Source organism: Fringilla coelebs (genome assembly GCF_963513975.1).
Source record: "Fringilla coelebs genome assembly, chromosome: Z".
NCBI lineage: Eukaryota > Metazoa > Chordata > Aves > Passeriformes > Fringillidae > Fringilla > Fringilla coelebs.
In genome coordinates this window covers 15,239,742-15,264,636 of record NC_140031.1, presented here as the reverse complement: position 1 = coordinate 15,264,636, position 24,895 = coordinate 15,239,742, and the positions used below count along the sequence as shown (strand labels likewise).

The window sequence follows — 24,895 nt, the reverse complement described above, 5'->3', positions numbered from 1 at the left end:
AAGAAGTACACACAGGAAGATAAGAATGATATTTCATTAAGCCAAATGTCAAACTCTATCAAAGAATTTGATCTGTGACAAGTATTGCATGCTGACAGAAATCAAAATATGTTAAGGAAGTAAAATTTTGTTCCACAGGTTTACTCTTATGGGACAAAACCAATATGTATCAGAGAAAATTAAGGGTGATTGTAAGCCATCAGATGTAGGAGATGGACAGTAAACTTGTGCACTGAGAAGTGGTACAAAAAAGAATGCATTGGTACATTCTGTTCACTCTGCTGAAGTTCAGTCTTTTTTCTGCTGAAGTAGTGGAACTCTTCTCACAGGAAAAAAGAGTCTCTGATTTAATACATGCATCAGATCCTGGTATCAATTAGCAAAGGGCTTATACCTGAAAGAGGAGAGAGATGTCCAATTCAGGTATACTTAATCCATATTCTCTTTGCAGTAATAAAGCTTGATGGACCATTCTGCCTTAGAAAAGCACTGAATAAATCAACAAATCAATGTCATCTTAGCACTCTCTCCTTCCTGACTTTGGTGTAAGTCAAAGAAGAATGCAGTAATAACTAAAAGCAATATTCTAAGGGACAACACCTCTGATATTTTGTAATGTTCAGAAAGTCAGCACATCTCAAAGATTTTTGCCTTTTCAAAGACATTTATTTGAAAGAACCAGAAATGCATGTGCTAAACTTGTTAACAATCTAGTGTGAAACAAAGAAGCCAAAATGGACCGTCATTTGATAAGGAGGTGAAGATCATTAGTTAAATATTTCTTCCTTTAGATGTTGGCAGTTCCTAGTAGGGAGATGTTTGCCTAATGCTGGGAGTGTCAAAGAATTTTCATGATTGAAGATAGGTTAAAATTTTCTCTGTTACATTCTGTCATAGGAAAAAATATTGAGGAACAACAAGCTATTAGAGGCAAGATTTGTAGTTGCATACAGATTGTCTCAGAGCATAAAGATTGTTGAATTTGTTTGATAAAATACAAGGTATTAGCTGGGAAGGTTATTATTTTATTTTGTTTTAGTTTTCCTTATGCTATCATTTTCCATTCTCCTTTTGCTATCATTTTATATATTTTGCTTATTGTCTAATAGAACTCAAACCACACAAGGTGTTGAAAAAAGAAAGAAGAATCATACTATTTTTTCCAATTGCAAGCAATATTAGAGACATAAAAATGTTTAATTCAATTATATACATATAGGAAGTGGAAAAAAATTACCACTGTCTTCAATGTCCCAAAGGACATCTTCTAGCCTGATATATTGCTTTTATTTTATCTCTTAATTTATGATCTTTTAGCATATCTTCAGTTAAATCAGTCTAGCTCAAAAGAAGAAAAGAACTTACATGTACTTTTTTACAGAGAAAAAGTAATAACTATGTATAAAGTTAATTCAAAAGCAACCAGTAAGTTGTTAGTGAGCAACTACTACACAATTACATGATATTGTTCATTTTTTTATAGATAGCATTGGGATTTGTAGTTCAGATTGCCAATTTTTCATTTCTTAAGCATCAGAAGAAACATTTTAGAAGGAATAACAGAATTAGTGCAGCAAGGCAGCTTTAGATTTTGCAGCATGAGTCCTTGCCCCAGCTGTCCCCCACAGCTCCAGTGTGGGTATCTAAATTGCCCTCACAGTCCATGGGGAAATACCTGACATGCATTGGAAGAGGCAGCAGCACCTTGGGGTGCTTTGAGGGTGCTGTGGAAGGAACATGTTCCCACTTCCCTGCTCCTCCAGGTGTGTGCCCCCCCTCACCTTGGGCAGTGACACAGCTGGGGTCCTCCCTTCCAAAACTGGGGGCACCTCTTCGAGCCTCCTTCTCTGAGCAGTTGTTCTAGGGTGCAGTGGAGGGGCTTTTGTCTCTGAGCAGTGTTTTAGGGGGCAGTGGAGGGGTTTTTGTCTCTGAGCAGTGTTTTAGGGGGCAGTGGAGGGGTTTTTGTCTCTGAGCAGTGTTTTAGGGTGAAGTGGAGGGGCTTTTGTCTCTGAGCAGTGTTTTAGGGTGCAGTGGAGGGGCTTTTGTCACTGAGCAGTGTTTTAGGGGGCAGTGGAGGGGCTCTGCCGCAGGGTAAATCAAGGCTTGGTAGCTGCTCATCCAGCCAGTGATGCCTCTGCATTTTCCTAAAGAGGAACAGGAGACATCACTTCCATGTCTTCTTGAGTTTCAAGCAGTTTCAAGTTAAACTGAAAGTGGAGCAAGGCAGATACCAAGTTCTCGGTGTGTTCATTAGAACTACTTCAGTGCTTAGGAAATATTTCTGGAAAATTTAGGCGTTTGTGACTATGTAATCTGTAAGTATCTTTGTGTGTATCCACATGAGTTTGGGAAATGGCTGTTCTGGTCATGATGGAAATTCGTAGGAAAGGAAGAGCTGTGGCAAACTCAAGACCACATCACTATTTAGCTAGGCTTACACCAGCTTGTGGTGTATATATGTTATTAAACTAAATACAAATATCCATGCTGGACTCGAGTCGGACGAAATAGAGTGAACCTGATAAAGTTTCCAATGCCTACAAATTATATGCCATTCATAAAAACTTTGAAAATTTAGTTTTATGGAATTTTTTTTTTGTCTTAAATTGAACAGATGTTGAAACGGCAAATTGCAGAACCCGAATTTTAGGCACACAGCTGAATTTGCAATAGTGGAGTTATAGAAAGTTATTCCTGGATTAGGTCTGATCTAAACAGCAAACTACTCATTAAGTACTGATTTCTAAGTTCATTAGCTTTTTATGGTTTACACATGGTTTTTCAAAATGGAAGTCCTGCTTTTCTGGGACTGACAGTAGTTTTTAGAAAGTCTGACAATACTGTAAAAGAAAAATGTTCTGTGATTCTTTACTTAAAATTAGCCTGTTTTCATTTATAATGCATAATTTTAGCAATAAGTCTTGTCATGTCACTGCTGAAGAGGTGAGCCACTTGGAAGATAAATCTTGTATTTTCTACGCAGCACAGTATACTTGCCACACCAAAGGAATTATTTATTTCAGAAAATGAGGTGTGTTTCTATTTATCCTGGAGGTAGACCTACTTGAAAACAAACAAACAAATGAAAACCCCCAAAATAAAACCAAAACAAAACCAAAACATACCCAAAACAAAACAGGAAAATAAAACAAATCCTTTTCACAGCCTCTACTTTTCCAGGTTTTTAGAAAATTCTCATCAGCTTACACAGATGTATATCCTATTCAGCTTTGCCACAGTGCAGTTTTTTAAATGGTAAACAATTTTTGAAGTGTTTTATCAAGTGATCAAGTACAAGAGTTGCTAACAGTTTTGTACGATGTTAGGACCTCGGCAGTAAGTATTCATTTTATCAAAAGCCTATGCAGTCATCACAGTATTGTGAACAGGAAAATTCATTATTCCTTAAATATTTAGGCATGACTGAGAGTCATTGCACACCATAGTATTTGTGGATTGTTTCTGGTAGCTATAATTCCTGGATTTGGGATTTTATTTGGAAATCGAGGGTGTTTTATAGTTAGAAAAGAGTTTGTAAGTGTTGCCTTTAGGATTATTTCTGAATCATTATATGCTGTTTTGGCAAACATCAGGTCACTCACTGCTAAATGGACAGATGCAGTACTCCTGGCTTCTGTGAGCCTTGTTGGTCCTTGCAGAAAGCCATGAGATTTATTAGAACAAAGCAAGCTATTAAAACATACTTGGTATCACTCAATATTCTGAAAGGGAAAACATTCTGAAAGGGAAAACATTCTGAAAGGGAAAAAACAGCTGAATCTCAAAAAAATCTTCAGGTAACTTTATTTCACAGGATGCATCCTGTTATTTGATAGAACATGCACATAGAACTTGTAGGTGCATTAATTCTTTTATTTTTATGGCTCTTTTAACTTGATGCATAATTAAGGCCATCATGAAATCAACTGACATATAAATGAACATGTAAATTCTCAGCCAGGAGAACTAGTGTGGGCTGTGCAGGCAGAGGTTTATTCATTGAGCATGAAAATATTTGTTGTGTCATGATAAGCCTTCACTTCCATCACTTGCTTTCTCTTTCTCATCTTCATCAGTTTTTTGTTTATGATGATTACCTGGATTTTTGCTGCACATACTTGTGATATTGACATTGGTCTTCACAATTTTTGAAACAGGAAAGAGTCACAGATAGCATTGCAAAAAGTAAGGGAAAAAAATATTTTCTCTCTCCCAATCAAAAATCAGAAATTACTCACCTTTAATGATGGAACATTAAAAAAATAAACAATTTTTTTTCTCTACAAGTAGAAATGAATATGATGTTCAGTTTGAGGGCAAGGCTTTGGAGAGGAATATAAATTAGACAGAACATTCTCTGCTCACTGCTCTCCTCTTTTGTCCTGATACTTCAGTATTGTGTTTCAGCTTCCCATTACAGCCATTCTTGCTGGGGTAATCGGGCTGGTGATTTTTGCCTTTCCTCTCTAGAAAGGTGATTGGTCCCTCCTGGCAGCAGGGACTGTGCAGGCCAAGTGCTCTCCACCCGGCTGCATCATACCTGTGCCAAGCTGTAATAGACTCCCACTGCTTCTAAAATGACAGATGGGACTGTCTTTGATTTATTGCTGTGTTGTGGGTAATTTACCTATAAAGTGTTCTGCTGTCTTGCATTATGGATTAGGTTTCTAGCAGTTTTCCATATGAAACTGCAGAGCAAGCTCATTACAATTGCAACCATGTTCATGATGACTATATAAAATTAGCTGTGAAGGCATGAAGTTATTCTAGAGTCAGATTTTACACACAATCTGCTTTCTTTCCACAGTAATTACCATAGGTTTCCACATTAAGTAGATTTAAAAAAAAAAAAAAGAAACAAAAAACAAGGAACTAAGTTTTGGGCTTCAAACTTTCTGTTCAAACACAGCACAAGTTACAAATTTAGCAAGAGAAAACTGTGATTCACACCAAATAGCTATAGCAGGTGGCAATTATCCAAGTTGTGCTAGAATTACTGTGCTTATGTCCTGTAGATGGATAGAAGGAAATAGCAGTCAATATTATCTAATATAATATTAGGAGTGAGAAAATAATCCTTTCTGTGAAAGGTGATGGGTTTTTTTTCCTTTACCTTGTTATGGAAGAAGGGAAGAAAGAAGGATTGATTATTTTTATATTGACTTGTACATCGTAGTTCTTTCCCACTCTCACCCTGTTTCTCAGTATTTGAGTAATTAATGCATGTATACTTTGAGAACATAATAATTTGTATAAATAAGACATGCAATATTTATAAATGCTTTGGAGTGCAGAGGATAGCAGACTGACAAAAATTTTTCCATTCAAATCACTGTTTTAAAAACCCTTTTATATTATTTTGTGTGATAAATTAACAGTTTATTCCAAGTGGTTATTAACCTTGAAAAAATATTGTAACACTAATTCAAGAAAATGTATTAGAAAGGACAAACTAATAAATATAGAAGTAGAATGCTTTTAGCCGCATCTGTTTTCATAAAATACACTAGACCTACCTTTTGCATCTTCTGCTACCAAAGGGAAAAAAAATTTTAAAACCCTCAGAAAATGTTTTTTTAAATGCTAGTTACTTAAGCATAATAAAAAGACTTTTAGAATAAAAATTCACAGTGCTGTGTTTTCACAGGTTAGCATTAGGAAGCTGTAATTTTCAGGTAAGTATCTAGACAAAACATTTGTTGGTCAGATGCTGTTTAATATGGGTAGCACTGGATGCCTGCTTGAGGCAAAGCTTAACTTCAGAATTTGATGAATATGTAAAAGTAATTTTATAAAGTTTTGAGGAAAACACTGAGAATTTTTAAAATGAAAAGTGAAGTCTTCTTGTTACGCATATGAAGGAGCTGATAACTAGAATTTATGGAGTTAATTCCCCTATATAGGGTACCTTCCAATCCTTTTTAATTTTTCAACATTTTTTAAGGCATAGGCTTTTGTTTCCCCTGATTTTGTAGGGAATGTGAGTAAGAGAATTGGGTGATCCCCTGGCTGAAGAGTCCCTCTGTCTTCATTGCTGCTTTATGCCTGCACAGCGACGGATGCTGTTCAGCCCACGTTTGGGCTTCGTCAGGCAGCATCAGAGGATGGACATGGCCCCACCCCAGCCAGGAGTGCTACTGACACCAGAGGCAGCCCAAAAGGCTGGCTGAAAGGAAAACTGAGGCAGAGAGCCTCAGAAGATGACTTGTCAGTGTAACAGAGATAGTGGAAAGGCATTTCTGCCTTTTTCCTACGGTATGCCTGTGAGGAAAAACCAGTTTGAAATGGCAGGAGCCAAAGAATATGTGAGGAAGTGAGGATGAAGGATACAACAGGGACTGCGCCAGGGGGTAGAGGATGTTGACTTGTTTTAGGGAAGAACTGTGATTGACAGAGGAGCTTGTATTGGGGGATTTGTTGATGGCTAAGCAAGAAGCTCTCATTGGGCAGTACATGATGTCATCTGAAAGAATTTAGGAAGTCATTTGAGACACACTGAATTTTTGGCAAAGAGAAGAGATGAGCCTTCTATTTCTGCCTGTGTATCCCCTCGCTTCGAACAGCAGCTTCTGTGTGTGGACAGTGCAAACAGAAGAAGAGAACTGAAGTGAGGATGATCAATGGAATGATTACCTGGATTACTGTATCACATTACCCAGTTCAGCCAGGCGGGAAGTTTTGGGTTGCATGAGCAGAGACAAGATAGCATCTGATAATCCCTGCTCCATCAGGTGCAGCTGTAAGGCAGAGAACAGTATTTACTCTTCAAGCAGTGTTGCTAGAAAATAAATCTGAAATCTGGTGTAAAAAGGGAAAAGAGATTTAAAACTGTGATGAACTATGTTGGTCCACTGATTTCAAAACAAAGCTATAACAGAGAGTAACTCTGCATGAAAACTGATAGCACAATAAAACTGACAGTATATGTAACTCAGTAAATTAAAAGATACTGTTTTTATTGCTGAAAGATTGTGGTTTATATTTGTTTGCAAAATATTTAAAAAACAGGTTCTTGCTCTGCAAAAGTTTATGATTTAAGATAGTAGAGAACAGTATAACCTTGCAAAATAGTACCAAAATCAGAAATTATTTGGAACAGATATAAACCTTAGCTCTTCCTTGTTTTTACCTCAGCTTTATTTTCTTTCATAGTTTTCAGTCTACCAGTACTGCCCAGTCCCCATGTCTCTTTCTAAGGCAGTCTCTGCATTTGTCCTCTTCTTCCTCAAAACCTTCCACAAAACCAGTCTGGTTAGTGTGGTTTGGAGAAGACAGGACACTCATCTAAACCTTGCACACAGTTTTCCGTGGCAGGGAAAAAAAGCTTTCATTTTCCCACTGATTCAGCATCACTTAACATCAGGAAAATTAGAGCTTCCTGGGGAAGGTCCGGTGATGTAACTACATAGATTAATGTGAAAAAGGAGAAGAAAGGAGGAAAAGTGAATAATGAAAGCACTGTGCTATGGTATATCCATTAATACTAGTGTAAGCCCCATTGCATGCGCAAATTTTAAATTTGCAGTACAGTTCTGAGCAGAAGAGGGTTCAGTCAGGCAGGCTGAGAAAATGAGCAGTCTCTGTCTGCAGCACTGAAGGCAGCTCCTCAGTGTTAGCCTGGATTTCTGCAGCACACCAGAGCTAAAGGCAGAACATTTCTCAAAGCAACATTTTACACTATAACGTGTATGCTATATTATATGCTATTTCTAGCATATTCTTCCTGAGTGGCAGAGAGAGCTTCTGTTTTAGCCATCAATTCGTGCTGTGAAAACAGAAGGAACTGCCAGCTTATACCTGAAGTAGTTGCTGCCTTAAAATTGTTAGGGTACCACCTAATTGTTAGGTAGTTGTTATCTATAATGAGGTTCTTATGTTACACTGAAATTTTAGTGGAAGCAATATTCTTTTTCTGTAGTTCTCAGGAATTAGCATTGCAGACCCTTGTAATGAGTAATCATTTGATTATGATTACTCAAAATTTCATTGTCTGTACAGCTTCAAAATATATTGATCTATTGGGAAGACATTCTGAATAGTTCGAGGTCTTTTTCAGACTCAGTTTAAAAACAAAATACAAATGAAAAGGTTTTTCTTGCCACCTCATTACCTGTGGTTTTCACACAGCCCAGGTGTAGCTTTCTCTGCTGGGGGTGCTCTGCTGTTCTCTTTGCAAGGTTTCCCTTGTGGTCTACATCAAATATCTCTGGAAGAATGAAAAGGTGATCTTTTATTTATCTATTTCATGCTTTAAAAACTGGGGGAAAAAAAAAAAAGGCTCCTTTCAAAACCAATATTTTTTAACAAAATCAAGCATTTTGCTTTGCCTACCAGGAAGAGCCCTCCTTGCCAGGGCTATGCAGGTGCCCCCCATCAGCTTCAGCAGGGGTCCTGCACCACAGCCTTTCCATGAGACACCGTGTCAGTGGTGGTAATGGTGTTTGGGGACTAGCTCAGAATAAAAGTGAATTATCCATTGGGCCTGACAAACAGTACTCATGGCAGACTATCATACTCACAGCCAGTGGTACTAGAGTGCAAATTGCTTCTCTTGCTCTGGATATAAAGGATCCTTTATTCAACTCTAAGGTAAATGTTCCTGAAATTTCAGGCGCTGAGTGGAGGTGGTTCTAAAATACTTAAGATGGGAAGAAATAAATCTGCACTTCATAGACCATATTTCTTTAAGTGGAAGAAACTATGAGGAATCCTTAAGTCTTTAAAATTCTTTGTAGAATTTTTTAAGGACCTTTAATTGCCTTTTACTCCTTTGGTTTTTCCATAGCATCTTAGAGGTGTTTTCCCATTTCTTCAAAGCACTCTCTATTTCTCCTTCTTGTTCTGAAAAAAGGTGGAAAAGAAAATAAAGGTATTATTTCACAGAAGCTCCATTCTTTTTTTTTAACAGTTACAGCTCTGTGACTTCACTTTTGAATTAACCCAGCTATACTGAATAAAAGACTAAGTAATGTTTCTGCAGAAATTATCAGCTCAGAAATACAGCATCAACATTAATTTGAGAGTTAAATCTCCATAGAGATGTGGGAAGCAATCCACTATTACTAAGAACTTTTTGCATTGTTTTGGAGAATAAAAAGTAAGACCTACTTTTTATGTAAGATTTGATGCATTTGGATGATGGAATGGTCAATGCAGTAAATTATGTCTTCATAACCAGAACTATTACAGGAATCATTAGTCTATTTCTTTGAATAAAGCTATAAATTGCCTTAAAATTTGTTCTTTGCAGAATGTTTCATTGGCTTTTCCATTCCTGATAGAGTCTGTAGTTCCCATATATACCTCATTTTTATTCTAATTAAAAAATTATCTTCAAGTCATTAAAAACTGAAGGTTTTTTTTCCTGTGCCTAGTGAATAAGTTCCGTAATTCTGGAATGTAAGAGAATACATCCTGTTGCTCTGGAACAGTCAGGTCTATGATGATGCTCTTCAGGAGAGTACAAAAGGTTGCTTGGAATATTACTTTCCTGCCATGGCTGTGATTTATCAGAGAAGCCTTCAGATGCCATAAATTTATTCAGGATGTCTCTGAAGTGTGTATACTTCAAGACTATAAAAAAGTGAGGTAAGAAAAAGAAGAATATGGGTAGTTTAGAAGAAGAAATGAAACAAAACAGCTGTGGACATGATGATGAAGAGCAGTTTGTCATGACTGCTGCAATTATTGGTGAAGAATGAATTAAGATTGTGTGCTACTGTGTGTTAAATTCAGTCTTCTAGGTGACCCTGGAGATCTGAACAGTTTGAAAAAGAGTCTTAGATTATCTAAAAAATAAGTTGTAGTCTTCAAGTCTCTTTTGTAAGTGGAAGGGCTCTTTATGTCAGGCTAGAGTATCTAGCTGTATGCTCAAATAAAATATGCAAGGTTTCACACTGCAGATATTAAACAACAGTTCGTAAAGTAGTAATAGTATTAGTGAGGTTACCTGTTCAGAGCAGAGGCTGTCTGGTCTCCTTTAAGCTCCTATGGGTCTTAAAAATCTTAGCACTGCATTTGTCTGCATTGACCCAGGTGTTTACATGTGAAATGCCTGCAGGGAGGTGGATGAACTGCAGCCAGTGGCCCTGTGCAGGCTTTTCTTCCCCATGAGCAGCATCTGCATGGGATGACTCTTTGTGCTTCCCAGCACATTAATTCTATGTAAGTGATTATATGTTCTTGGAAAATCAAGGTGAAATGTGATCACCTACATCAATATTTTTATCCCCGTGAGGGACAAGAGAGTTTCTGTCTTTATCTTGATACACATGTAATAGACAGATAGAAAAGACACTGATAGATGTCCTGCCCAGCCTAGAAGAACCCTTTCCCCGTCATTAAGACATGGCAGTGAAATGAGGGAAGGCCAGTTTTGGGTCTCTGATCAGAGGTCAAGAACAGCAATACATCCTTTAACAGGGCAACTTTACTTACTGAAGAATCTCTTTGTTTCTCCCTTTAGTTTTGAACAGACCTTCCCATGTAAGATAAGCTTACTGGCCTGCAAGTATCTTCACATGGAAAATTGTGAAAATGGGTGCATTAAAAAAAGAAAGTTCTTTTTGATGAATTGGCATTTTTCACTAATTAATACAAAAGGAACTGGGAAGCCATAATTAGGTTTTATCAGAGATAGAATTACCAGGATCAGCAGCTGTATTGTGCCAGTGTTCCTGTCTTGTGTGTGCTGGTGGTGTTAGTAGCATAGCTGTTGGCACAACACCAAGCAGATATAACAATTACGTTGTTAATAAAACTTTCTTCTTCTTTTCATTGCAACTATTAAACAATAGATACAAAGTTACATAATTTCAACCTAATTATACATTTTTCTATATTTCTTTTCTAAATTGCTGCTTCAATTTGCTTCTTGAAATAACTGGATTTCCTGTGGGTGAGATGCTCACAACTAAGCATGCCAGTTTATCTGAAGGCGTTGTGGGACATGCAGAATTTAGCATCATGCAATGTTTCTGTGCAGCAGGATCAGTGGGTTGAGGTGAAGCCCATGCCAGAGGAAACCAGTGCTTCTGATAAGCTGAATTCACACAGATCTCCAAAAACCTTACATCAAAAAGGAAATAGGTGATTGACAAGTGTGCATTCAGTGCCCAGGTCAGGCGTCCCCATCGTGGATCCTGGAGCTGCCCAAAATGCTGCTCATGCCCAGAACTGAACTGAAGAAGTGACCCAGAAGAGATGAACTGATCCCTTTTACTTCCCTAGACTGCTTGTCTGGGAAATAAATCCTTTTGTCTCCTGCTCCTCCCTTCTAGGCACTAATTGTAATGTATATTCTTTCTTATTGGCCAAGTAAATTCAAAACAAGGGAAGAAAAAAAAAAAAAAGAAAAAGAAAGAAACTCAAGTTGTTTAAAAGATAAGGAAAATTATTGTACAAGATGACAGAATAGGTATTAAATTTCACTTCAAAACTGGCAACTCTAAGGAGGCCATTACAGCATATCTGATATTTTTAAATAAGTTGTCATCTTTACAGTATCTTTCTCGTTAGGAAAGAAAATCATTTTGCCTTAGACTTGATACAGTTTCACCAAGAGTAGCACAGAGGAGAGATGTTTTTCTTCTCATGCCTTGGGGCTCTGATTGTTGTTTCATTAAATCAGAGTCCTGTCATTGCCTCTGTGAAGAGAGGAACTGATCCTGGTTTTCATGCTGCTTCACTCCCCTTTTTAAAGCAGCAAAAAGCAAATTTGTGAAAGATAAAGAACAGTCTAAGAAAACAAATCCTATTCAGAAATCTCCCTATAACTTAATTAATTTCTCAATTACACTAATTGAAAGGAACAATAATAAGAGATTGTGTATTTTGTGGCAATTGAAAGGAAATGCTTAATTACTGCTTGTAAGTAAAATGACAGTTTAAAGCATTCTTGTAAGCAACAGTGCTCTTTGGGGGGTAATTAGTGAAAAATAGATGGTAAACAGATGATAGCTTTTAGGCTAAACAAATCACTTCAGTTCCATTTCATGATAAAGAATTATAAAAATGAATTTACCATTAACATGCCATTCAGTAGGAATACTCAAATTTTATTTTGATCTGTGTTTGATTATAAACTGGTTTTTACTTACGTGCAAATATCTGTATGTTAAGTAGAAGTAAAAAAAGCAGATTATAGAAATATCCCTTGAGCCCTAATAAATTCAGCTTTCGGTGACTGTGGGATTGACAGGTGAGGTTACTACTACTTTGCCACTACCAAAATAAGATAGCCAAATCTTTGACTGCCATTTGCACTGCTTGGTGTCTTTTCTGAACACAGACAGATCTCTGGTCATTTTAGAGCCATCTGGGCTTACTCATTTTTGAGTTATCATCACAAGTAATCATCCTGCGAGTTAAAGTTAGTGCTAACTTCAGGTCTGGCCCAATATTTGGTCAGAGAGTGTCCTTTGGTGCCTTGGTGGTCAGGTAAAAAATTCAGCTGGCTCATGAGTAGCCATTGCATGCCAGAGGACCACGCATAAACAAGAGGTGTTTCTGAAATGGAAATAGCTTGTTTTTCCAGTGTGACTGGGGAAATGTGCAAGAAATATCTCCATTTGAAGCATGGAGATATTTCAACAGGCATTCCTAATAATACCAGTCAAAGAAAGGATGAAAAGGAGTACAAAAAGGATGAGCTGTACGAACACCAGACTTTGAGTAACACTTGCAAGGGGCACAGCCATGTTTCCTGATTCCTGGTTGAATTTCCATTGGAGACCAAGAGCCCCTGAAAAGTGGCTGAAGCCCTCCAGCACATATGAAGCAGTAGCCTAAAGAGATTATTTTTAACATGAGGACAGAATGAAGAAGTGCACTCCTGTACAGGTGAAGAAACTGTTCTATAGAAGAGAATGAGCACTCCAAATAGGAAATGCACATTAGCAGCTACTGAAGATCACGCTTTTAAATGGCAGGGGAAATTGAACAGCCGTTGAGCTTAAACACTTTAGGAGTATTTATCCAGAATTCCTTCTGGCTTGGGAAGGTGTTGACTTTCTCTCCTTTCTGTTCCCCAGTAATCTAAAAATGATTCAGATTCTAGCCCAAGGGCAGCAGGTCCTTGTGTTTGCATTAGTGCAATTCAACACTTGCAGTAGTAAGGAATCCTCCTTAGTGAGGCAGGACTCCCTCATGGTAGAAGAGAGATATCAGTGATTATGTTCTCCACTTTCTTCTGGCTGCTGGTAGCTGAGCTCCAGGGCTGAAGTCATCAGCACAGCTCATAGAGAGCAGCAGATCCAGTCTGTTTCTGTGTGGGTCTGTAGCTGTGAGTCAAGGCACCCAGACTGGCTGGGCTGTGAGGCTGGCCATGACTGGAGTCAGATGACAGGTGACAGACCTATTAAATAGCATGGTTTGCAGTGCAAGACAGACAGGAAGCTTGTAACCATCCTGCAGTGGCTACATGCCCTGCCCAGATTCCCACAGTCAAACACTGGCAGGGCTGGAAATACGGCCCATCTTTTTGAGCAGGAATACCAGTTTTGCCTCATTTACACCACTATGTGTCAGGAATAATGTTTGTAGCTGATTACATGTTAAGGAGTTAAAGAAGAGAAAAATACCAGGTTCTCACAATAAATGTGACAAGAAAAATTGAAATTTGTTAAGTAGCCATTAATAAATATTGCCTATACAATTCTCATTCCTTTCCCATTAATCTACAACTTAATGTCTTTTAAAATTATTTTAACATAGAACCCACTTATGATGTTAGATTGGAAGTTCCTGCAAATGGAGAAAATGATAGCCTGGTGTCTATGATTGTCTAATATCATTCAAATTCTTTGTGGGAGAAGCCTCAGGGATTTTTTTCCTAGACATTACTTTTAGTTATACAGATTAGATTGTTCATTTAGCAAACGGAAGCAATATCATGTGAAATTCAGACGTGCAACTGTGCACTCAGCTAGGGAATCGACACTATTGAATACTGAGTTGAGATTATTTTGAAAGATTGTAAACAATCTAGTATCTAACTTTTCAAATGACTGAGTGAAAAAGCAAATTAATTTACTATTTTATATGAGAGAGAAAGATACCATAGAAAGGGGGATATGTGCCATATGAAATGACACATTCTTTTGGGGGGTGATGAGGTAATTTTTATGTACCATTTGAATAGCACTGCATAATAAAGTAGAATTTAATTGAAGTCATTTATAAAGTGTTTTAGCAAAGTAGCTGCTCTTAAAGTGCACATTTTATTTCAAAATAGTATATTTAAATGGAAACAATTTCATTCTGGGATCTTTGTACAGTATTTTGCAAATCTTATTCCTGTATTATTAAAAATTATATTTTGCTGAAAGATTGTTTTTCAAAAGTGATATTACTTCTTTTTCATATGAAAAAACTGTTCTCCTTTAAAATTTTTCAGTGGTCACTCATTGCACTTGCAGTTATCCTTCTCTGAAAAAAAAAATTCAACACATGAAATCCAGATAAAATGCTTTAAAGTTAATTGCCTGTGAATATTTGATCAGATGAAACTTGTTTGTTTATTTAAAAATTTCTTCCTCAATGTAATTTGAGTGAAAAGTCAACACTTAGCTGAATGCTAAATGTAAGTGTAGTAAGTACTGTCAATTGTAAACCAGAATATTATTTTTATATGCCTAATGTTTAACTAGAAATTTAAGCTTTCTGAATATTTATTAGTTGGTGTAATTCCCTGGTTGTTTGCTTTCCAAGTCCACCATGCATTTGAATAATTTTGAGAGAGGAAGGAAACCTCTCACACCTTTAACATGACAAAGCCTCTCCCCTTCTGCAATTTGCGAATGTGTGGCCATCGTTCAGTTCTGTCCCTGTCCATGCAGCTCCTGCTGTCTCCAGGGCTGAGCATCAGTGCTGCTTGAGAGGGAGGCAGATATTTTTAATAACAGGCACACTTTCCACAAAGCAGAATTTTCCATGAAAACCATTAGCTTTTATACACTCCAAGAATGTTATTTTGTCATTAAAAACAAACAAACAAGCAAACAAACAAACAAACAGCCTGCAACAAAACCCCCAATATGATGTTATTTTACCTTACAACATTTTGCATTTTGTTTTGTAGCTTCAATATTACACTGTATTTGGCTATACAGTTTTTGCAAATGCCATCCCTCCTGTTCTGTATCACAGGAGCCCTGTTGAACCTTCCCTCTTTTCCTCACAATTTGTCTACCTGGTACCTCCTGCAGAAAAATGAGGGGCCTAAAATGGCATGAATAGGTAAATTGTTAAAGTGTTATATGCTTTGAAAGAATTTCCTGGGCCTCTTCCCCCATCTTCCCCCCACCCTTCTGAAAATCAGAAAGATTTTCTCCCTTTTCTTCATTGGAAAGTAAATAAAAATCTGTAATCAGAAAATAAAACCTTGAGTTCAGCAAAGTGAAGGGCAAGAGGTGAGTCAAAGCTCCTCAATCCCTTCAGTTTGTTTCAAGGCCTTACAGCACAGTAGCAGAGAGAAAAAACCCTTTGATATCAATAATTTCTGAGGTGTAAAACCAGTGAGCTGTCATAGGGATTAAAAAATACTGGAAAATAGTTTTTTAATGTTTTAAACTGTGTTTAAAGAAACAAGTTACCACTAAAAGCTATTTGAATGCTATAAAAGTATTTGGGTTGTCCATTTTATTCCATGCTTGCTCGAAAACCTATTAAAATCAGCTGGTTTTTGAAATGCTTGGTTAACTGTCAGTCATCTGAATCCTGGATTTAATCAGAACTAAAAACTTTGTATATACATTTATGTATTAGGATGTACAGGATGTTTCTGGCATCTCTTCTGTGTAGATATTTGCCATGCAGATCATAACACTTCACCTACACAAAACTGATTTGCTTTAGGTTATGTAGACCTCATTCTTCTCTCACAAGCAAATCTGGTGAAGGACAGCAATTTTCTGTGCTATCACCTGTGCTACTGCCAGTCTCTACCCCAGTTCGGTTATTTTGGCCCAATTGCAAGTTCTTGAGATACCAAGCTGGAGTGAGAGGACATGGTCTCAACCTTTCCCCAGGGAGTTTCAGGTTGGACTTTAGGAGAAATTTCTTCATAGAAGAGGTGATTGAACATTGGAATGGGGCTGCTGCCCAAGGAGGTGGTGGAGTCCCTGTCCCTGGAGGTGTTAAAGGATGTGGCACTCAGTGCCATGGAGTGGTTGACATTGTGGTGTTCAGTCATAGGTTGGACTTGATGATCCCAGAGGTCTTTTCCAGCCTGAGTGATTTGTGATTGTGTGGTAGAAAAATACCTAAAGGTATGATCTTGCCATAAGGGTTGTGCTAGGTAGGTTTGGTAGGTATAAGGTTGGTTAGGGGGTATAGAGCTTCAGATGCTAATATTAGAGAAAGATCAATAGAATGAACTGAGTTTTAAGAGAGGAAGTAGTAGTAATAAGATGAAATTCAGAAACTCAAAATCCAGGGACTCAGGTACTAATACAAGCTGCTGTTACATACTGGGAGATGAAGAGCTCAGCAACTGTAAGTGGCAAGGAGAAAATGAGAAAGCCGAGTGCTGAAGCTGCAAACATAAAATGGCTGCAAACAGCGTTTTCAATGTGTCTTGGTTTTGCAATAGATGGGAAAAAAATCAGTCTGAACTGCAAATTGGTGATACTTCCTCTAAAATATTATGTACTATTCTAGTAATTGCAGTTGGATAAAAATTAACTCAAACTAGAACAGATGAAAGAGAGCCAGTTCTGAACAAAAATGCTGTGAGCAAAAATGCTGTGATCTGAACAAAAAGCAAAATCAACTACCTGCATGAGGCTGGGAAGAGACACAGTTCACTATAAACACTCCAGAGATATACACCAAGAGACAGAATCTTTTGAAATTGCTAGATAATTTTGTACTAACATTAGTTGATTTAAACTGCATCTGAATATATTTAGACTAAAATTTAAAATAAGGTTCAGAACTATATATAAGACCACTGAGCTTCTTGAAAAAGTATGTTTCTTACTTAGAAAGGCTTCATCTTGATCAAATTCCCCCTCTTATCTTTCTACTCCTTCTCAGTAAGGTAAATCTTCTGCATATTTTAATGCTGTGTAGATTCTTCTTTCATACATGATATGCAAGTATTTTCAAACCATTTTAAGAGTACTGATGGATTTCTTGGGACAGAACTTCCTTGATTCAGTAGAAGGATTTCACTAATCATCTTTGCTTTCTTGTACATTTGCAATCAGTATACAGGATTTTTTTTCCTACATTTCATTGAACTTTGTATTTGTAAATATAAATATATTTATAGCTGGGTATAAATATATTTGACTGGCTATAAATCTCAATGAAATGCTATTTATAGTTGCTTAGTTTTTTGAGGGAAACTTTCTTAGAAGTGAGGGTCTATTGCCAAGGACAAAATTGTTGTATGAAGTGCAAAAGGCCTATTGTTCAAGCTGGACTTTCAACTGATGGTACAGGGACCCAGGCTCTTTGAAAAACTAGGCAGTTATGGAAATTGCTGAGTGTTGACATTTTGAAAAAAATCTGACTTTGGCACTTATGCTTGAAAAGTATTCAGGTAGTTTAGGTGGCACCAGTTCCAGGCACATGAAGGTAATTAGTTTCATGTTTTTTAACTGATACTATTCATATCTTTCAAATATTTATGTCACTTATTGTATCAAGGACAGAATGCTGAGCTGTAAAGATTATTAGGACTCCAACAAAATTTTCAGCTAAAAAGGTCAACTAGTTAGTTATGAAACTTTATGAAGAAAGGATCTGGTGGGCTCAACATATATGCTAAAATATCTTGTGAAAGATCAACATTCAGGTTTCTGTTCTACTGGTTTCACTGGGATATTTTTTTTTTGTATTGTGTTTAACATTATATTAATGTTAAAATATTTTCCCTGCCTCATTTGCAAATTGTTATGCACAGTACGTCCTTCCTCTCCTTTGCCTTTTTCCATACCTATTTTTTAGGGATAACTGTACTTTCTTAAACCATTCTATCACGGACCTCATATAACTGATGTCATACTCTTCACCTTTTGTTGGAGGAGCCCAGTAGCAGAATTTTGCTACATACAGAGAGCCCATGAATAAAATTATATTTGAAACAGCAAGATTCAAATATTACTGGGTGGTGTTTTGCATTAAAATACGTGGAATGGTACTTTGAAACTTTGAAATCCACTTAGCTGTTACCTTTTTCAGCAATTTTGTAGCATGTATGGGCATTTTCATTTCAGTGATGAATATAAAACATATACAAATTATTGAAGTTATGGCAGTGCAATATATAAATCACAATAATATACATATTCATTTCAGGACAAAAAATTCAATATTCATTAAAAAAAATATATAGTTGTGGAGTGGTCAGCAACACATTCAATGTGTTTGAAAGGACCAGGAATACATATTTGTAAGAATTATGGCACATCTCTTTAGATGCATACACATGGAGTCCTTACTAAATAGTCCTTCCTGGAAAATCAAGTACTACATGCAGGAGCAAAGATGGAAAGGTAATTAGAAATTAAAAAGCAGGGGGTTAGCAGAGTCTTTTGTGTTTGCATGTAGCCTGGTGCTTCTCATGTGACATACAAAAAGCCAGAAATAGAAGGGGGAAAAAAAGAAGTCAATCCTGAGGGAGCTTCCTGTGGCTTTGAAAGTTTTTTTACACAGATGTAATAAATACCAGAGGTGTTCTTATGAACGTGGGGTTAAGACATCTATTTTATGAATTAACCAAAGCAAACAAGGAGGAAAAAACCCAAAAAAGTGGCAAAAATCCCACCCAAAACAAAAGAACAAGCAAATCAGAATTTTAAGTCTAAAGGGGAAAAGACAGAGGATGCAGTTTAATAAGAATAGTTATTAGAAAGAAACTGGTTTTCTCACATGTAAAAATGCATACTCAAATGTGGATAGCTCAGGATTGGTTATAGACATTTTAAATATGATTAAAAGATCATTTTTTTAACAGAATTTAACTTTACTGACAATTTTGTCCACTTCAGATCTAAAATTGTACTTAAAATAATCAAGAAGCTACTGAATTTTCATTTTTGTGAGGGATTCCAAATGCTAATGAAAGTTTAAAAATCTTTTTTACATCTTTTATCTTTTCCAGAAAATATTTCAGTTCTCTTAAAGCTATTTGCATTTTTGTAATGCATAAATACAGCCCCAGGAATAAAACCCTGTATAATTACATTAAATTGAAAAATACCTTTATTTCTAGCCACTATTGATGTCTGTGGTCTGATATTGATATCTGATATCTGTATCCACAAAGAAAATACTCTTCAATATTAATTTAGACAAATTCCTGTTTACTACATAAGATTAAAAAGACCATATTAATCTTGCTATCTTTGTGTCTTCATTTCAGCACGACTTTTTTGCAACTGGCATGTGACACACCACAGTGGCAACTAATCTGGAATGCCCACAGTCTTGTCAGTAACATGTAGCAGGCTGACAATATGAACTTGCTTTTCTGAGGAGTTAAAAAACTAATTATTTCTTGTGCTGAGTTAATGAAAGATATTAGTTCCTGAACAAGAGGGCAAGTTAAAAGTTTTGTGCTAATGCTATGTGTGAACTGAACGTCAGGAAGGGAGTAGTAGAAGAGTGAATAATATAGAAAATGAGCCAAAATCACACAATGAGAAATATTAGGAAAATGTTGATTAAAGACTTAGTGATAGTACACTACCCCCCCTCACAGGCTCACATATTTAGATATGGAAAGAGACCTTGATATTATATTAGATGATCAAAAGCTTCTGGGAATTGGGGAAAGCTTTTCACTTCTTCGTAGATTTTTAAAGAAAAATCTATGGCAATATTCACCTGTGCCTGTTATTCTATATATTACTAATTTGAAAACACTTTGAGACACACCAGTGATAAGCAGGACTTTCCAACTAGTTTTATTTTTTCTTTATTCCCTAAAAGTCTCATGTGAAAGCATAAATCTTGTTTAAGAAAACAGTGCAGTTTGCTAGTGCAGGAGAAAGCCCCCATTCAAATAACAGCACTAATGAAAGGCAGCAGTGGAAATTGCTGCCCAAGCAATTTCCTTGTAGCTCGAATTTTCTCTATTTCAAGGTCATTCTGGTATAAAAATCTTCTGCAGCTTGCTTGCAATATACATCAGAATGAATGTATTTCTTTTATTAGCAAGGATTATTCATGATTAGTGTTACTTAAGCACATTTGTGTGTGAATAAGATTGTGTAGAGGGAGCAGCCTCTGTCTTAGGAGCCATAGTGATGATGTCTGATTCCAATTCACAATGTATGGATAAATTTCTTCATATTAGATCAGAAACCAATGTCGAGCATGCAAATTTAAATCACACATCTAAAGGATGTGGGTGAAGAATTTTTACTGCAGTGGGGCAAAATGGCTGTGCAGGGGTTAAATCACTCTAACATATTAATTGTTAAATGGTCCCATGCAAAATTACTTTCCTCATATTTGTGCACATGGCCTCGTCTAATCTTTTGCTACTTCACAAAGCAAAAGCTAATTTCAATTCCAGGAGATAGAACAGTCTTCAGTTATGTAAGTTAAAGGATAGATGCTGCAGTTCACAAAGAGGGCATGTACATTTTACATTTGCTTAATTGTTCTACAGAGGTGCCAATCCTAATTAGGACTTCATTGGCTTTTTCATTGGAAACAGTTTAGATTCCCTAATTAAGCATGAAATAACTAATAAGAAATAAATTAAGACTGTTTACATCTGTGAATCAAGTTTCTGCCAAGTTTTAACTCACCTTTCGGCCTGAGAAGGGATTTATCCTTCTCTGCCTCAGTGCCTTATCCTTTTCAGCTGAGACAAGGATGGAGGCTCTGAGGGGCAAAAATCTTATTCTGATGGGTTTGTCCATTTGCACTTTAGACAACTTGTCCATTTTGTGGGTCTTAGAATATTATGTAGTTTAGTACACTGTAAGTATGAGTATGTTGATTTGGGACTTCATTTTCTGAAAGTTATGCTATCCAAAAATGCTTCTGAAAAAGGAAAGAAAAAAGAAAAAAAAAGGCAAATCCCCAGATTATAGAACAGATTACTAGTAAAAACAAAGAAACTAAATGTACAGGGTAAAGTATGTGAGCTCGTCTTGGTCTCCTGGATCCTGGTATCTTTTTCTTCCCTCATTTTCTGTTTCCTGATCCCACACCTATTTTTCTAGTTTACCTTTCTCTTCTCTTCCTCCCTCCTGAGGAATGTTTTCTATTTCATTATCTCCACAGGTTTTAACTTCATAAGTACACACAACATTAATATGTTGCTTAGCAATACAGCATAGCAAGTTTCTAAAATTTCACAACTTCAGCTCTCCCCGAATGCAGTGATGCAGACTAAACACGGTGTGCAGCTTTCCTGTCTACTGCATGAGCTAAAAATTGTGTTGGTGTATTTTTGCAGCTCCTGTACAGCTGGGAATTTAGGAAACATATGAGAAGTATGAGGGTTTGGCTTCTAAAACTTCTATATTTACGTGGATATTAGCATTGCTGCTAAAGGTAGTTTCTGTAATTTATAGGTATGCTGTCATGTGAGTAATATTACAATAATTAATACTTGTGTGAGAATTTTCTGATATGTGAAAAAAATGTTACCTTTATAAAATATGTAGAACCTAAATAAACTCATGAATGAATTTGTATATTGTAGGTACTTTTAGATAGCAAAAACTTTGAGGCTTTTTTCTAATTCTCCTTTTTTTTTTTATCCTGACAGTACAAACAAGTGGAACAGTACATGTCATTCCACAAGTTACCTGCTGAAATGCGCCAGAAGATCCATGATTACTATGAGCATCGCTACCAAGGCAAGATCTTTGATGAAGAAAATATTTTGAATGAGCTCAATGATCCTCTCAGGGAGGTAAGGTTAAAGTATTTGAATAGCTGTTCATGCTAGGAAAAAATTTGTCTTTGCTGTTTCTGTTTTGAAATGCTCTGTACCTTCTATAGCATTTCATCTTTTTTACTATAGTCAGTGGATGACCAGGATAATTAAATTTATACTAGGTTGACATAAAGGAATAAGATCTACACTCTATTTAGGACCAGTCTGTCAATCACTACCACACAAGGATGTCAAAGGATAAAGTCCTGCCAAAGAGTAAAACCACACCCCTATTGTTGATTAAAATTCTCATTTTTCTTCCACTTTTTAAAACAGAGATCAGCTGGACTAAAATGATCTGGGGTGAAATTTTTTTCTGCTCTTCCTACTTGTTAGCCATACATCTATACAGATAAAACCACTGAAAGTCACCACAAAGGGAGGGTTGGTTTGTTTCATTTTCTGAAGTAGCATCTTTGGTAAAGGTGGTCTTTACCTGAGATGAAGAAGCTGGAATATTATATACAGAAGCCATTTAAAAATTTTCTTTTGTTGAAACTGTAGTCTGTATTCCAGTTTTAGGGGTTATGCTTTGCTATGTTATGTGATGTGATGTGAGGAAGCAGTTGGAATTTTCATTGCTGGTGTGGGACCAGGTAACATCTTGTGGTAGTAGAAGAAGGTGCTTAATGGGAATAGAAATCAGATGGTCTTTTGTTGGGTTGTGCTCATGCCTGACCTGCTCAGGGATGTTGGCTGATATCCTCTACTGAAAGAAGAGGAAAAAATCCAGAGGAGAAGTTGAAAAACTCAGAGGGAAGAGAGCATAAACAGGGAAAAGAGAAAAGAAAGAAGAAAAGTAAGGGTGGAACAGTCTAGCATGTGATGAAACCTCTGTAATTTTCAGAGCTACCAAGTAATGCCTTCTAATATCCTCTGCTTTTGGAGAAGTGGTGCTGATTACGTGTCCTATGTGCGTATATATATGGCTGTGTATAGTGTATATACAGCATCCAACAGAGCACAGCATGACATCTGGACTTTTGGAAAGATGATAGATAGATAGATAGATAGATAGATAGATAGATAGATAGATAGATAGATAGATGGATGGATGGATGAAGGTTGGTCAGATTTTTTTTTTCAAGTTTTGAGGGATAAAGAGAGAATAGAGGTGGATTTTCTGTACAACTAAATCCTGCACTTTGCTGGGAGTAGAAAACAAGTCATACAATCCATTGCCAAAATAGTCATAAAGAAATAAAGCCTTGCCAAGTCACAGTTTATCCACATCTCTGTTGTGAAAGTCTCATAGTAGCGTCCCTCCTACAAACTGCCAAGTGGTAATGGTGAGTGCTGCCCAAAATTTTTGGTCTTTGCTAGATGCTTAAAGTCAAAATCAGGCCAAACCATGATTGTTCTAACAACTTAATAACCCATGACTAAGTTCCAGATCCTTGACCTACTTAATTCCCTCACATAGGTGTAGTCTGAGGCCTTCCTTTATATTTTGAGTTTGTGTTTTGGAACGCAGGTAGAGGGCCCTGGCTTCTGCATTGCCACTGTCTGTTCACACTGTGGCTCCCCTCAGTAGCTTTTGAAATGCCAAGAGGAGAATGTACTGCAAGAATGTGCCTTGTGGGACAGGAAAAGTGTGGGAACCATCCCTAGGCTACAGTGAGCGTAAAAACATGAATCTTGGCCAGTATGGAGCCTTTGTTTTGTTAAGAGAACAGAAGTCTGTACAGACACTACAGCAGAAACAGTTTCATCTGTTTCTACTTCTAAGGAAAGCATTTCTCCAAAAGTAAACCCTGATTCTCTTCCATTGCAAAATACAATTTTAGTGTCAGCAATTTGCAATTGTGGCACCTAATTACTTATGTTTTCAGCTTTTCCTGCCTCCCTTTTTGTTTCCTTCCTTCCTTCCACCCTCCCTCCCTTAGCCCTGTCCCCTTCCCCTCCTTTTTTTCTAACAGCTTAGAAGCAGAAAGGCAAATTTGGTCAACCATAAAAAACAAAAAGCACTTCTGGTGAGAGATCAAGCATGTAAAATTTCAAAAATTAATGAGCCCCTAAAAACATGAAAGAATAATAGAATTTTGTGGAAGGAGTGGCTTCTGATTTTGCTATGCTAGTGCTGTACTTACCCGGTCTTCTTTGTTCTCTCTATTATATAATAAAAAATTAGCTACAATCAGGTTGCACACTGCCCTGCTGACAACACAGCAGAGTTCCAGAGAAAGGTCAAAAAAAGAAAAAGAAAAAATAATAACTGGCCACTGGCAGTGCCAGAACAGGTTTCTCAGTGAATCTGTCCAAATTTTCATGGCAACTTATCAACTGTGGCCTGAAAAAATCACTTAGGTATTTTGCTTAGTTAATAGTTTCAAACTCTGTTTTAGCTACCACTTCAGTATGTGCAGCTTAGTAGCGCAGGTGGTGTCTTTTTGATGCAAATAATGGATAATAAATTGGAGGCTTTTAAAGGTGGAACACAGTTGTTCATATATTGGATGGGCTTTACCATGTTACATGCCATTAACTGCACAAGGCTATAATAGGTAATAGCACAAATACCCTGGCTGCATCATTGAAAACTAAATATTTAGTGCATTTCTTAAGTTTTTGATTAATCCTACATTTGATTATACTTGGAATTTAGAGTTAACATTCAGAGTCTCCATAGGACATACTTATCTTGATGAAAGTAGCTTCTGATGAAGATATTAATCTGAAACCTTTATTTCCTCACCTGGAGTAAGCAGAACAAAAGAAACTATACTAACTGCTGAGTAATTATAGCATCATGAAATGTCATGAAAAAATTGCAGGGTTTTCACTACTTCTTGTTCTCCGCCATTCAAATTTACTGTATGGGCTGAAATTTTCCACAGCTATGCTTCCTTTAAGAATGATGACCTCCTTTTTGCTCCAGGTTTTAAAATTTTGGGGTTTTTTTTAGCAAGAAAGTAATTATGCATGATATAAATATGATCATTCAACCATTAAAAATATCTAAAGTACATAGAATTAGAAGCAAAA

General features: G+C 36.8%; 1 protein-coding gene across 1 annotated transcript in view; it reads left to right on the top strand.

Annotated features, from left to right (window-relative positions):
- The window catches only part of HCN1 (hyperpolarization activated cyclic nucleotide gated potassium channel 1), a gene marked incomplete at both ends in the record, with an annotated part of 192,537 nt that overhangs the window by 129,855 nt on the left and 37,787 nt on the right, over positions 1-24,895 (top strand). The window contains one exon of the mRNA XM_084225181.1: positions 21,740-21,886. Coding sequence (XP_084081307.1) covers positions 21,740-21,886 — 147 coding nt within the window. The remainder of the gene's footprint in view (positions 1-21,739; positions 21,887-24,895) is intronic.